Below are 14,071 nucleotides of genomic sequence, written 5' to 3' on the forward strand. Positions count from 1 at the left end.
TGGCTCATTGGATTCCACACTTTCTCCTTTTTCTATTGTGGATCACAGAATTGTATTTTAAACTACCTCGGATACTATATCCTCTTGAAAATGAGAGTCGAGAACACGAAATGGACATTCACAGTGACTTTTATCTCCACGACAATGAAGCACTTTAGCTACGGAGCTAACGTGATAGCATCGTGCTTAAATGCAGATAGAAACAAAAGAAATAAGCCCCTGACTGGAAGGATAGACAAAATATCAACAATACTACTATCAGGAGACACCGAACCAAACACTGGACCTGTAACTACACGGTTAATGCTGTGCCGCCTGTCGAAGCCTAGCAATGCTGTTGCTAACGACGCCATGGAAGCTAACTTAGCTACGGGACCTCGTCAGAGCTATGATAAAAACATTAGCGCTCCACCTACGCCAGCCCTCATCTGCTCATCAACACCCGTGCTCACCTGCGTTCCGGTGATCGACGGCGCGACGAAGGACTTCACCCGATCATCGATGCGGTCGGCGGCTAGCGCCGGCTAGCGCGTCTGCTATCCAACTCAAAGTCCTCCTGGTTGTGTTGCTGCAGCCAGCCGCTAATACACCGATCCCACCTACAGCTTTCTTCTTTGCAGTCTCCATTGTTCATTAAACAAATTGCAAAAGATTCACCAACACAGATGTCCAGAATACTGTGGAATTTTGCGATGAAAACAGAGCTGTTTGTATTGTGATACAATGTGTCCGAATACTTCCGTTTCAACCATTGACGTCACGCGCATACGTCATCATACATAGACGTTTTCAACCGGAATTTTCGCGGGAAATTTTAAATTGCACTTTATAAGTTAACCCGGCCGTATTGGCATGTGTTGCAATGTTAAGATTTCATCATTGATATATAAACTATCAGACTGCGTGGTCGCTAGTAGTGGGTTTCAGTAGGCCTTTAACCTGGGTTCGATCGAACCCTAGGGGTTCGGTGAGTCGGCCTCAGGGGTATGACGGAGCCTCCGCCGCGGAGGTCAAGACACACCCGACTCATCGTGTAAATAAAAACTTCTCTCTATCGGTGTATTATGAATACCCCCAAACAATGTTCCCTCTAATTTTCCATATGCTTGAGCAAACGCAAAAACTCATTGAGCATTCCGTGCAGCACATGTGAGCGACGTGCACATGCACTGTGGCCACACCAGCAGCACACCAGTCCCAAACGTGACTAAATAACAAGTTAAATGTTTTATTATTATAATAATTATAATCCACGAGATTATTTTCTAATATAAGTGTTTTGGCCCACTTGCAATGACAATAACAAAAAATATTGTTTTTCATGAGCTGTGCACTAGTATTGTATGTTTGGGTGGGGGTCCTGCTTTGGAAATAATTTGTACCCCTTTCAGATATCGCATTTAGTTCCCACTAAAACATTCACATGTTGCACAATGAGATGTAAACATGGGATCATGTGTACTTTCCTGTAACTTTGTTTGTAAAATACATCTTTATTAGTATTTATTTAATATAACAACATCATTTCATGATTAATATTTACAAATTAAGATTAAATTAAGAAAAAACATTTTATTTTTCACTAAATATGCGCATATGAAACTGGTGGGGTTCGGTACCTCCAACAAGGTTAAGAACCACTGATTTACTGTAAATAACTTATCAGTATTGGCTTGGGGAAAAAATAGTGCATCTCTATTGAAAACACAAGGGTATAAATATAAATACGCACAAAAAGATGAAGAACATGTCAACACAACAAACTTTGCTGTAGCTTAAAAAATATTTCATTATTATCACCCATTTTTATGTTCCTGCATAAAGTAGCAAGTAATGGCTGTTTTCAGTTTCGATCTTGATCATGTAGATACAAACAGGTTCCACTGTACTTTTACTAACATTGTTTTTCATATTTCTTTGTGCCAACAACTTGTGTCCTGATGTTGTTATATAATGCGCGGACACTTACACGGGTCGCGTTCCTTCCCTGCGTTACATTTTTAACTCTAGAACTGCCAGCAAAGTACTCTTTGTAAAAATCAACCCAGAAAAAAACATTCCGGTTCTTTTTACTCAGCATTCCAAATTATAATTTGTATGATGTACTTTTTTAATTTGTACTTAATGAATTTGTACTTTTTTAATGTGTCTGCCTTAAAGTTTGGTTTTGAATTGTACTTTTTTTTTTTTTTTTAAACAATTTAACTTTGTGCGTGTGATGAAATGATTGTGTCTCTGTTTTGAAAATACATCTGACTGCATAAGCGGAATAAACATGTTCGTATTAATGTAACACACATTACTTTGGGCTTATGTTTATTATTGTGTGTTTATTCCTATCCGCCTTACATGTGTGAAGGTAACCCCCTCCGCATCATTGCAAATATTAAAATAACACTGCTTTTGTTTCAGCTGCGTCTGTGCCGTAACAGTTTTTAAGTTACTCTAAAATATATTGTCTGACACCTTGTCTAAAATCTCCCCCAAACTTGTCCCATTTGTCTGTGGTACGTTTGGGCTGCAAATAGCTTTTGCCCAACTATTATTGTTTTTATGTTATTAACGTTTTATTATTCATAGCCAGCACCCAGGAAGACCCAGGACACGGTGAAGAAACCATGTCTCCCAGCTGGCCTGGGAACGCCTCGGGGTCCCCCAAAAAGAGCTGGACAAAGTAACTGGGGAGATGGAAGTCTTCTTTGCTTAGGCTGCTGCCCCCGCGACCTAACTTCGGATAAGCAAGGATGAATAGAACCAGCCTACATTGTCAAAACCTTCCCAAAAGTTTGTGTTGCAAAATGTCTTTCTAACATTATAGTTTTGTTATTAACGTTTTATAGTTAGACAAGCGGTAGAAAATGGATGGATATTAACGTTTTATATTTGTTATGTTAACATTTTATGGTTTGTATGTTAAAGTTTTATAGTTTGTATGTATTAACATTTTATATTTTTTATGTTAACATTTTATAGTTTGTATGTTAACGTTTTACATTTTGTATGTTAACGTTTTAGAGTTTGTATGTCAGTGGCGACTTGTCCAGGGTGTACCCTGCCTTCCGCCCGATTGCAGCTGAGATAGGCTCCAGCACCCCCCGCGACCCCGAAAGGGACAAGAGGTAGAAAATGGATGGATGGATGTTAACGTTTCATATTTTTTAGGTTAATAACGTTTAATGTTATGAACTTTTTATAGTTTGTATGTTAATGTTTTATATTTTTTGTTAACGTTTTAGAGTTTGTATGTTAACGTTTTGTATTTTTTATGTTATTGTTTTATAGGTTTTATATTATTGTTTTATAGTTTTTATGTTCCAGGGTGTACCCTGCCTTCCGCCCGAATGCAGCTGAGATAGGCTCCAGCACCCCCCGTGACCCTGAAAGGGACAAGAGGTAGAAAATGGATGGATGGATGTTAACATTTCATATTTTTTAGGTTAATAATGTCTTATGTTACGAACATTTTATAGTTTGTATGTTATTAACGGTTTATGTTTTTTATGTTATTGTTTTATAGGTTTTGTATTATTATTTTTATGTTCCAGGGTGTACCCCGCCTTCCGCCTGAATGCAGCTGGGATAGGCTCCAGCACCCCTGCGACCCCGAGAGGGACAAGCGGTACAAAATGGATGGATGTTGTTATCCATAACCAGCCCCCAGGAAGACCCAGGACACTGTGGAGAAACCATGTCTCCTAGCTGGCCTGGGAATGCTTTGGGATCCCCCAGAAAGAGTTGGAGAAAATAGCTGTGGAGATGGAAGTCTCAGCTTCTTTGCTTAGGCTGCTGGAAGCCCCCAGGAAGACCCAGGACACAGGGAAGAGCTGCCCCCGTGACCCAACTTGGATAAGTGGAAAAAGATGGATGGATAGATGGAACCATTTCCCCCACCTTGCCAAAAACTTCCTAAACACTAGTGCTGCACTGCAAAAAGTCAGTGTTCAAAAACAAGAAAAAAAATACAAAAATTAGGGGTATTCTATTTGAACTAAGCAAAATCATCTGCCAATAGGATAAGAAAATTTGGCTTGTCAAGACTTTCCAAAACAAGTAAAATTAGCTAACCTCAATGAACCCAAAAATACCTTTTAAAATAAGTATATTCTCACTAATAACAACTGTACTACTATATGAGTATGTATTTTCTATTGTTTCATTAAAAATAAAACAGCAAAGTCCATTTGGCTGTCATCTGTTTTAATATGAGACACATTTGTGTCAAAGTCATGATTTTTTTTTTCATGCTTGAAATAAGAAATTATTACTTTAAAAAACTAGTTTTATACTTGTGAGTTGCAACAGTTGATATTCTAGTTTCAAGCATGTTTTACTCAATATAGGTCATTAAATCTCCGCAACAAGCTGGAATATCTTACTGAGATCATTTAGGACCAAAACCCTTAAAACAAGTAAAACACTCTAACATAAAATCTGCTTAGTGAGAAGAATTATCTTATCAGACAGAAAATAAGCAAACATCACCCTTATTTGAGATATTTCATCTTACTTAGATTTCAGTTTATGCAGTGTGCAAAATGTTTTTGTCTAATATAGTTTTTATGTTAACGTTTTATAGTGTGTATGTTATTAACGTGTCCATTTTTTTGACACGTTAACGTTTTCTAACCATTATTGTTTTTTTGTTCTCGTGTTGGTTTTGAATAACATGTTATTAACATAAAAACTATAATAGACAAAACATGTTTTGTCTATGGGACAAGTTTGGGGAGGGCTGAATGACGTCACTAGTCAGAAAATGTATTTTAAAATATCTTCAAATCCGTAACTGCGAAAATGAAAATTGTTCTGGCACTAACCAGCACAAATGAGTGGCAGTGTTGTTTTGATATTTGCAATGATAATATACACAGAAATCATTAGTGAATGAGCAGGTGCATTTTGTTGTTTGCACTTTTTATCTCTTAAATCTCAAACGTTGACATCGAGTGCAAAAAAAAATTAAACCGTTGGTATTTCTTTTGTAACATTTGTCTTTGCGGTCCTGAAAAACTGTTAAAATTAATACAAGTTTATTTGTTATTACAGTAATGGTGTCAACAGTTCTCTGTCAGGAATTGACGGGGAAACATGGCCGACACGTCAGACAGGCCGCTGCCGCTCGGAGACGACCCCCACCAAGCACCCTCGAGGCCGGCGAGTCTCCGCTAAGCTTCCCCTGCGGGCGAGTTGGAGACAAGTCGAGATGAGGGACTCGAGGTGCGTCCTGAGATGAGATAACCGAAGCCCCCGCCCTGCTTATCCCGACCATTCCCAACAAGTCGCCAGCAGGACGGAGTGGTCATGTGAGGTCAGATGCCGTTAACAAAAAATAAATACAAGTAAACACATTCTCTTGTCTCGTTTCCCATCAGACACTTCAAAGATGGAAGTGATGGCCAGCAAAGGTGACCGTTTCCTGCTCCACAGACGTGTCATTAAGAGGACGCTCCCATTGATGCCCGCCAGCGGTGAAAATAACCGTGCAAAATGTACATTTATCCAGATCCTCACCGTAATGGAATTTCTCCTTTTTTAGTGCACACATCTCTTCCCGGTCTGTCCCGCAGGACGGAAGGCAGCAGCTTTCTAGAAAGTTCTCAGTGCCTCGGCCTTCACTAAACATTTTTTTTCAAGGTAAAAGTTGATTTTCAAAGTAAAAGTTGATTTTCAAGGTAAAACAATATTTTCAAGGTAAAAAATTATTTTCAAGTTAAATGATTTTCAAGGTAAAAGTTGACTTTCAAGGTAAAAAATTATTTTCAAGGTAAAAAAAAAATTTCAAGGTAAAACTTGATTTTCTAGGCAAAAACTGATTTTCAAGGTAAAAAATGATTTTCAAGGTAAAAAATGATTTTCAAGTTAAAAAATTATTTTCAAAGTAAAAGTTTATTTTCAAGGTAAAAAATGATTTTCAAGATAAAAAATGATTTTCAAGTTAAAAAAATTTTTTTAAAGGTAAAAGTTGATTTTCAAGGCAAAAACTGATTTTCAAGGGAAAAATATATTTTCAAGGTAAAAGTTGATTATTCAAGGTAAAAGTTGATTTTCAAGACAAAAACTGATTTTCAAGGTAAAAAAATGATTTTCAAGGTAAAAAATGATTTTCAAGTTAAAAAACGATTTTTAAGGTAAAAACTAATTTTAAAGGTAAAAAAAATTTTTTAAAGGTAAAAGTTGATTTTCAAGACTAAAACTGATTTTCAAGGTAAAAAATTATTTTCAAGGTAAAAAATTATTTTCAAGTTAAATGATTTTCAAGGTAAAAGTTGATTTTCAAGGCAAAAAATTATTTTCAAGGTAAAAAAAAAATTTCAAGCTAAAAAATGATTTTCCAGGCAAAAACTGATTTTCAAGGTAAAAAATGATTTTCAAGGTAAAAAAAATGATTTTCAAGGTCAAAAATGATTTTCAAGTTAAATGATTTTCAAGGTAAAAGATGATTTTCAAGGTATAAAATTATTTTCAAGGTAAAAAAAAAATTTTCAAGGTAAAAAATGATTTTCCAGGCAAAAACTGATTTTCAAGGTAAAAAATAAATTTCAAGATAAAAAATTATTTTCAAGTTAAAAAATTATTTTCAAAGTAAAAGTTTATTTTCAAGGTAAAAAATTATTTTCAAGATAAAACATGATTTTCAAGGTAAAAAAAATGTTTTCAAGGTAAAAGTTGATTTTCAAGGCAAAAACTGATTTTCAAGTTAAAAAATGATTTTCAAGGGAAAAGTATATTTTCAAGGTAAAAGTTGATTTTCAAGACTAAAACTGATTTTCAAGGTAAACAATTATTTTCAAGGTAAAAAAAATATTTTAAAGGTAAAAAATGATTTTCCAGGCAAAAACTGATTTTCAAGGTAAAAAATGAATTTCAAGATAAAAAATGCTTTTCAAGTTAAAAAATGATTTTCAAAGTAAAAGTTTATTTTCAAGGTAAAAAATGATTTTCAAGATAAAACATGATTTTGAAGGTAAAAGTTGATTTTCAAGGCAAAAACTGATTTTCAAGTTAAAAAATTATTTTCAAGGGAAAAGTATATTTTCAAGGTAAAAGTTGATTTTTCAAGGTAAAAGTTGATTTTCAAGACTAAAACTATTTTCAAGGTAAAAAAAACTATTTTCAAAGTAAAAAATTATTTTCAAGTTAAAAAATGATTTTCAAGTTAAAAAATTATTTGCAAAGAAAAAGTAGATTTTCAAGGTAAAAAGTGATTTTTAAGGTAAAAAAAAATGTAAAGGTAAAAGTTCATTTTCAAGACAAAAACTGATTTTCAAGGTAAAAAATGATTTTCAAGGTAAAAAAAATGATTTTCAAGTTAAAAAATAATTTTCAAGTTAAAAAATTATTTTAAAGGTAAAAAATTATTTTCAAGTTAAAAAATGATTTTCAGAGTAAAAGATTATTTTCAAGGTAAAAAATTATTTTCAAGGTAAAAGTTGATTATCAAGGTAAAAAATGATTCAAGGTATAAAAAAAAAATTTCAAGGTAAAAGTTGATTTTCAAGGCAAAAACTGATTTTCAAGGCAAAAAATGATTTTCAAGGTAAAAAATGATTTTCAAGGTAAAAGTTGATTTTCAAGGTAAAAAATACCCGTCTGAATCCTGACCTTTGTGCAGGCATGCCGAGACTGCGAGGTATGCTCATGAAAGACACAGCACAGTAATACGTCGAGGGGTATTCATGTGCTTGTAGTTTGCAGTAGTGTACAAGTACTTCCTGTCATTGTTTGCACTGCGAAGGCCTTCATGAGGGCAGACCAGAGCAAAAGTTCAACAAGCCTATTTAGTATAAATAGATCCAGACCAAAGTGCGGCCCGCAGATCACTTTTAACGGCTCAAGGCACATTTTATACTGCAAAAAAACCCATTAAAAAGCGAAATAGAATGTGTAATGTAACGGGAAAATGTTGCAATATTGACACTAACAACACAAACCTGCCAGGGAGGCAGTTTTAATTTTAAAACTGTCATTGCTCAAAAACAATAAAAACTTCTAATCAACAGATATATCTTAGCCTTTAAGCATGAAAGTAAAAATAATAAATATTGATTCATGACTTATTTTTCAATATTGTATTAGTTGGGGCCTTTTGGGTCTGGTATTTGTTTTTTTTTAACTGCCATTTAAAGAAAATAATAATGAACCATCCGTGTTGTTATGAAGTATTCAAATCAAATCAAACTTTATTAATGTAGCACTTTTCATACACAGGTGAATGGCAGACACAAAGGGCGGTACACAAATTAAAAACAAGAAAGAAGAGAAGAAAAAAACGCACGCGCAGCACTATTGACAATAACACAACATGGCTGGAGGATAAATAAAATTAACATGATAAAATACATTCAAAAAATAAAATACAACTATCAATAATACATAAATTAACAATAACGTGATTTATAGTGTGTGTCAAGTATATATCTATAGTGTGTGTCGAGCAGAGGTGGGACCAAGTCATTGTTTTGCAAGTCACAAGTAAGTCTCAAGTCTTTGCACTCAAGTCCGAGTCAAGTCTCGAGTCAAGACAGGCAAGTCCCGAGTCAAGTCCAAAGTCAAGACTGGAAAGTCTCAAGTCAAGTCCCAAGTCCTGCATTTTGAGTTTCGAGTCCTTTCAAGTCCTTTTAACCACAGACTAATATATTAACACAGATTGTGTATGCTTTTCAAACGCTGTATTTATTTATTAAAACAAGTGCATTTTAAATTGCAGGAAAGAAAATTGTGCTGACATTGCACTTTATAATAGCACTATTAACCAGTCATTTTAAACATTTGACTCATTCCTTTACAGAATAAACACATTTGAAAAATAAAGTGCAACTGTACTTATTTGTGCAAAAGTGTTAACATTGAAAAAACATGACATATAACATAACAAAAAGGTTGTACTTTTTATATGTCAGGGCCACATGCTGCATTGCATTTGCAAAAGACCAAATTGGCCAAGAGTCTGTCAGTCATTTGTGCACGATGGGGGCGTAGTATGATGCCACCATGGCTGAAAACTCGCTCCACTGGAGCACTGGAGGCAGGCACTGCCAAGACTCTCATGGCCACTCGGAACAGTGAAGGAAGAGTCTTCATGTTCAATGCCCAGAACAAAAGGGCATTCTGTCCTTCAGCTATGTCAAGGTAGTGACTTAGCTGTAGTGCTGGAGTAGTCCCAACATCCTTCTTCTGTCTCTTGTGGTAAGCAGCAAACAGCCCTTCTCCTTCTCCAAGGTCCCCTTGCTCTTTTTCATCAACAAGAGGCGCAGGTTGCTCAGTCTCTGCAGCATCTTGCAGGATCAATTCTGGTAAACATGTAAAAACAATAGCAGAAACAAGAGACCTTATCATTACCATTTGTGTTGGTGATGCAGTGTGCTAGACTGAAATACTTAGTTATTGCTGCAGTCAGTTAGATCAGATTATGAGGGAAAAAGTTACATTAGACTCAGTTACATTTACCTTTAACCTGTTGTGCCACCTCTGCCTTGACGTCACGACTGACCAGCACATGGGGCTCCACCCACAACAGAGAAAAGGCTGGATCCAAGACAGCTGCTTTGAGGTAGACTGGATCTGAAAAGGGAGCAGTGATCCCATCTTGTGTCCTGGCCATTTTCACATTGATGAAGATTCCAAGAAATCTTTTGTTCAGGGATGTCTGGAGACTTCTGACCAGGCCGCTCAGAAAACAGACCTGAGGCTTCAGTTTCTCAAGGTGGTGGTTGAGGGACAAGATGGATGGAACAACAGCACTGATTGTGGTGACCTTCTCCCCCTGTGTCAAATCAGTTGCTTCTCCAAATGGCTTCAAGATGTTCACCAAATCTTTCAACAGATTCCACTCCCGTGCTGTGAATGACAACTCCCTGTGCCCAGCCTTTTCTAGAACAGCACAGAGCCTTACATGATTGCACTGGAGAACAGCCTTCGCTTGCCTCAGTGTTGAGTTCCATCTTGTGTTGACTGCAGCAGGGATGCCTTTCTGTTCCCCAAATTCAGCATCAAACACATCTTTGAATGTTGTGCTTGTGTGCAGCAGTGAGCTGAGTTTAGATAACTTCGAAAGAGAAGGAGATACCACTTTTGTTTCTTTCAAACCATCTCCCACCACCAGCTGAAGAGTGTGTGCAAAACACTGCAAGCGCTTTTTCTTTGCCATAGCAACATCTACCGTTTGCTGATCTTCCACGGTTAAATCACACCAGAGCTCAGGGTCATCCAGATGATCTCCATCATCGTCATCCTCTTGTTCACTGGGGAAGCACACAGTGAATGCTTTTCGCATGTTAGCAGCATTGTCACTAATAATGTAGTCCAGTTTAGCTTTAATGTTGTATTCATCACATATAGCCTCAAATTTGTCACAGATTCGTTCAGCTGTATGTGAGCCTTTGAAGCGCTCACAAGCCAAGAGATTGGACTTGAGCTCTATCCTCTCTGCCTCTTTGTCCATCCAGTGCACAGTGACACCGAGGAATCCCCTCATCTTTCGGTCAGACCAAATGTCGACAGTCACTGAAACATGGTCAGTGTGGCTCAATTGAGTTTTTAATTTTGATCGTCTTTCTTCAGTGAGGTTCTCTGTTTTTGATGTCAGTGTTCTGCGACACACTGGGGTGTACTTGCTGTCAAGTACTGTCAGAAAGTGGCGAAAACTCTTGTTTCCCACAATAGACAGGGGCAAGTTGCAATCAATAATCAAGTCAGACAGTATTGCATTGGTGATAGCTTTCTGCTGTGGATGAGTCATACTGTAATGCCCGACACGATTGTCCAGGAACTGCGAGATTGAAGGCTGTTGTGGTCCATTTGTGATGCTTTTGTTCATCAGGTATTCTTGAAATCTGTAAGCATATTAAACAGATGTCAGAAAATCCCTTATAGCCACATATGAAAAGTACTGAAACTACTCTTTATTACTCATTTTATTAATATCAATCTTAACAGTGTGTGTGTGTGGTAAACATTAGGTTACAGTTGCTGCACTAGTCATGTATTTTAAAACTTATTTCGAGTTGAAGGGATAGTTCGGGATTTGTGAAGTGGGGTTGTATGAGGGACTACACGGAAAATGGCGGGCAACCCACTCACAATAGAGAGAAGTAGACAGGCTACCAGCACACGACTTAGGCTTTACATTGCTGTGGATGGGGTCAGCAGCTATTGATTGATTGAAACTTTTATTAGTAGATTGCACAGTACAGTACATATTCCGTACAATTGACCACTAAATGGTAACACCCCAATAACGTGTTCAACTTGTTTAAGTTGGGGTCCACGTTAATCAATTCATGGTACAAATATATACTATCAGCATAATACAGTCATCACACAAGTTAATAATTGGAGTATATACATTGAATTATTTACATTATGTAAATTTGTATTTTATTTTTTTGTCATTAAAAAATACAATCATGTGTGCTTACGGACTGTATCCCTGCAGACTGTATTGATCTATATTGATGTAAAATGTAGGAACCAGAAATATTAATAACAGAAATAAACAACCCTTTTGTGCAAATGAGTGTGAATGATTGTGCCAATGAGTGTAAATGGGGGAGGGAGGTTTTTTGGGTTGGTGCACTAATTGTAAGTGTATCTTGTGTTTTTTATATTGATTTGATTTTTAAAAACAAAAAACCTTTTTTTTTTTTTTTTTTTAATTTCTTGTGCGGCCCGGTACCAATCGATCCACGGACCGGTACCGGGCCGCGGCCCGGTGGTTGGGGACCACTGAGGTAAACAACCAGCAGTATGTCGGAAAGCTAGCTAAAACGGTACACATATTCATAATATAGTATACATTTTAACTGACCTTTATTTTACTATTTTTGACTTTTTTTAGGTGGCTAAAATATGCGGTGCTGCTGACCGCCGTCTAACGTTACGTTACTTTGTGTGATATATTGACTAACGTAACCCTGCTTAAAAAATCACTGAACAAAAAGTATGAATAAGGTAGTGAACTACAACAGATTCCCGTGTTTGCAATAACGTTATAACGTTAGCAGTGAGTTTACAGCCTCACTGATTTAACTACACAGCAAATAAAAGTCATGTTACTTAGCCAATAAACGTTAGCTTACATTCAAAACTTACCCTTCTTTGTGCAACTTCAAATGTCGGACGAAGTTGGAAGTTGTTGCCTCTCCATCAGTAATTTTCGAACCGCATGTGTTGCATACTGCAAACCGTTTTGTGTTGACCACCTCGTAATTTTTATACCCAAACGAAATTATTTTAGGTATCATTTTTTGTTCACTGGCGTGTGGTTTGGACATTTCTTCTTCATCGGTTGTCCTGCAATTTGATTGGATGAATGCTGTGGGACGAAAACAAGGTAGATCAAATTTGATTGGCTATTGTACTGAGAGCACACACGCTTGACACGCAGCACACACAATGACACACGCAACGCTGATAGACAAGTACACAATGAAAAATACGAAGCGCGCCCGAATAACTTTTTAATCTTTGGGTTTTGGGGAAAGTAGCAAGTCATGTCAAGTCATGTCAAGTCAAAAAGCTCAAGTCCAAGTGAAGTCACAAGTCAATGATGTTAAAGTCTAAGTCGAGTTGCAAGTCTTTTTACATTTTGTCAAGTCGAGTCTAAAGTCATCAAATTCATGACTCGAGTCTGACTCGAGTCCAAGTCATGTGACTCGAGTCCACACCTCTGGTGTCGAGTATATACAGTCATGGTCAAAAGTTGACATACACTTGTGAAGGACATAATGTCATGGCTGTCTTGAGTTTCCAATCATTTCTACAACTCTTATTTTTTTGTGATGTAGTGATTGGAGCACATACTTGTTGGTCACAAAAAACATTCATGCAGTTTGGTTGTTTTATGAATTTATTATGGGTCTACTGAAAATGTGACCAAATCTGCTGGGTCAAAAGTATACATACAGCAACATACATTATCAATTTTGGTGATGTAGAAAAGTTACAATCAAATCAAATTAGCTTCATGGCATGGCCTCTTAACTTCATGTGAGTGATTATGATTGACGACACCTGTTGACTTCTCTGAGCCCATTTAAATATAGCTCATGTGATGCAGCCATTAGACTCGGTTACAAACACGACAATGGGAAAGTCAAAGGAACTCAGCACAGATCTGAAAAAAACTAATCATTGACTTGAATAAGTCAGGAAAGTCACTTGGAGCCATTTCAAAGCAGCTTAAGGTCCCAAGAGCAACTGTGCAGACACCTGTTTGTAAGTATAAAGTGCATGGCACAGTTTTGTCACTGCCACGATCAGGAAGAAAACGCAAGCTATCACCTGCTGCTGAGAGAAAATTGGTCAGGGTGATCAAGAGTCAACCTAGAACCACCAAAAAGCAGGTCTGCAATGAATTGGAAGCTGCTGGAACACAGGTGTCAGTGTCCACAGTCAAGTGTGTTTTGCATCGCCATGGACTGAGAGGCTACCATGCAAGAAGGAAGCCTTTGCTCCAGAAGCCACACCTTACGGCTCGTCTAAAGTTTGTGTGGTGGTAGTTGGTGGTGGTAGTATTATGCTCTGGGCCTGTTTTGCTGCCAATGGAACTGGTGCTTTACAGAGAGTAAATGCGACAATGAAAAAGGAGGATTACCTCCAAATTCTTCAGGACAACCTAAAATCATCAGGTCGGGTCTCAGGCGCAGTTGGGTGTTCCAACAGGACAATAACCCCAAACATCAAAAGTGGTAAAAAAAATGGCTAAATCAGGCTAGAATTAAGGTTTTAGAATGGCCTTCCCAAAGTCCTGACTTAAACCCCATTGAGAACTTGTGGACAATGCTGAAGAAACAAGTCTATGTCAGAAAACCAACAAATTTAGCTGAACTGCACCAATTTTGTCAAGAGGAGTGGTCAAAAATTCAAGCAGAAGCTTGCCAGAAGCTTGTGGATGGCTACCAAAAGTGCCTTATTGCAGTGAAACTTGTAACCAAATATTAACATTGCTGTACGTATACTTTTGACCCAGCAGAACTGGTCACATTTTCAGTAGACCCATAATACATTCATAAAAGAAGCAAATTTCATGAATGTTTTTGTGATCAACAAGTATGTGCTCCAATCACTCTAT

At 37.0% G+C, this 14,071-nt stretch overlaps 2 protein-coding genes across 6 annotated transcripts in view; one reads left to right on the forward strand and one right to left on the reverse strand.

Moving 5' to 3' along the window:
* wdpcp (WD repeat containing planar cell polarity effector) overlaps positions 1-4,070 on the forward strand; it is a 189,447-nt gene extending 185,377 nt beyond the window's left edge. For all 5 annotated transcript variants that reach the window (XR_009827347.1, XR_009827348.1, XR_009827350.1 and 2 more), the window contains 4 exons: positions 2,581-2,784; positions 3,016-3,119; positions 3,319-3,393; positions 3,546-4,070. The gene's annotated coding sequence lies outside the window, so the exon portion shown is untranslated. The remainder of the gene's footprint in view (positions 1-2,580; positions 2,785-3,015; positions 3,120-3,318; positions 3,394-3,545) is intronic.
* A 4,819-nt stretch (positions 4,071-8,889) lies between these two features.
* LOC133657039 (zinc finger BED domain-containing protein 4-like) lies at positions 8,890-10,633 on the reverse strand. The gene is made up of 2 exons (XM_062057922.1): positions 9,448-10,633; positions 8,890-9,290 (listed from the first exon to the last, which is right to left on the reverse strand). Exons 1-2 carry the CDS (start codon positions 10,472-10,474, stop codon positions 8,890-8,892), a joined length of 1,428 nt encoding a protein of 475 aa, XP_061913906.1. The 5' UTR covers positions 10,475-10,633.
* Positions 10,634-14,071: the final 3,438 nt, after the last annotated feature.

The sequence above is a fragment of the Entelurus aequoreus genome, linkage group LG09 (genome assembly GCF_033978785.1).
Source record: "Entelurus aequoreus isolate RoL-2023_Sb linkage group LG09, RoL_Eaeq_v1.1, whole genome shotgun sequence".
Classification (NCBI taxonomy): domain Eukaryota; kingdom Metazoa; phylum Chordata; class Actinopteri; order Syngnathiformes; family Syngnathidae; genus Entelurus; species Entelurus aequoreus.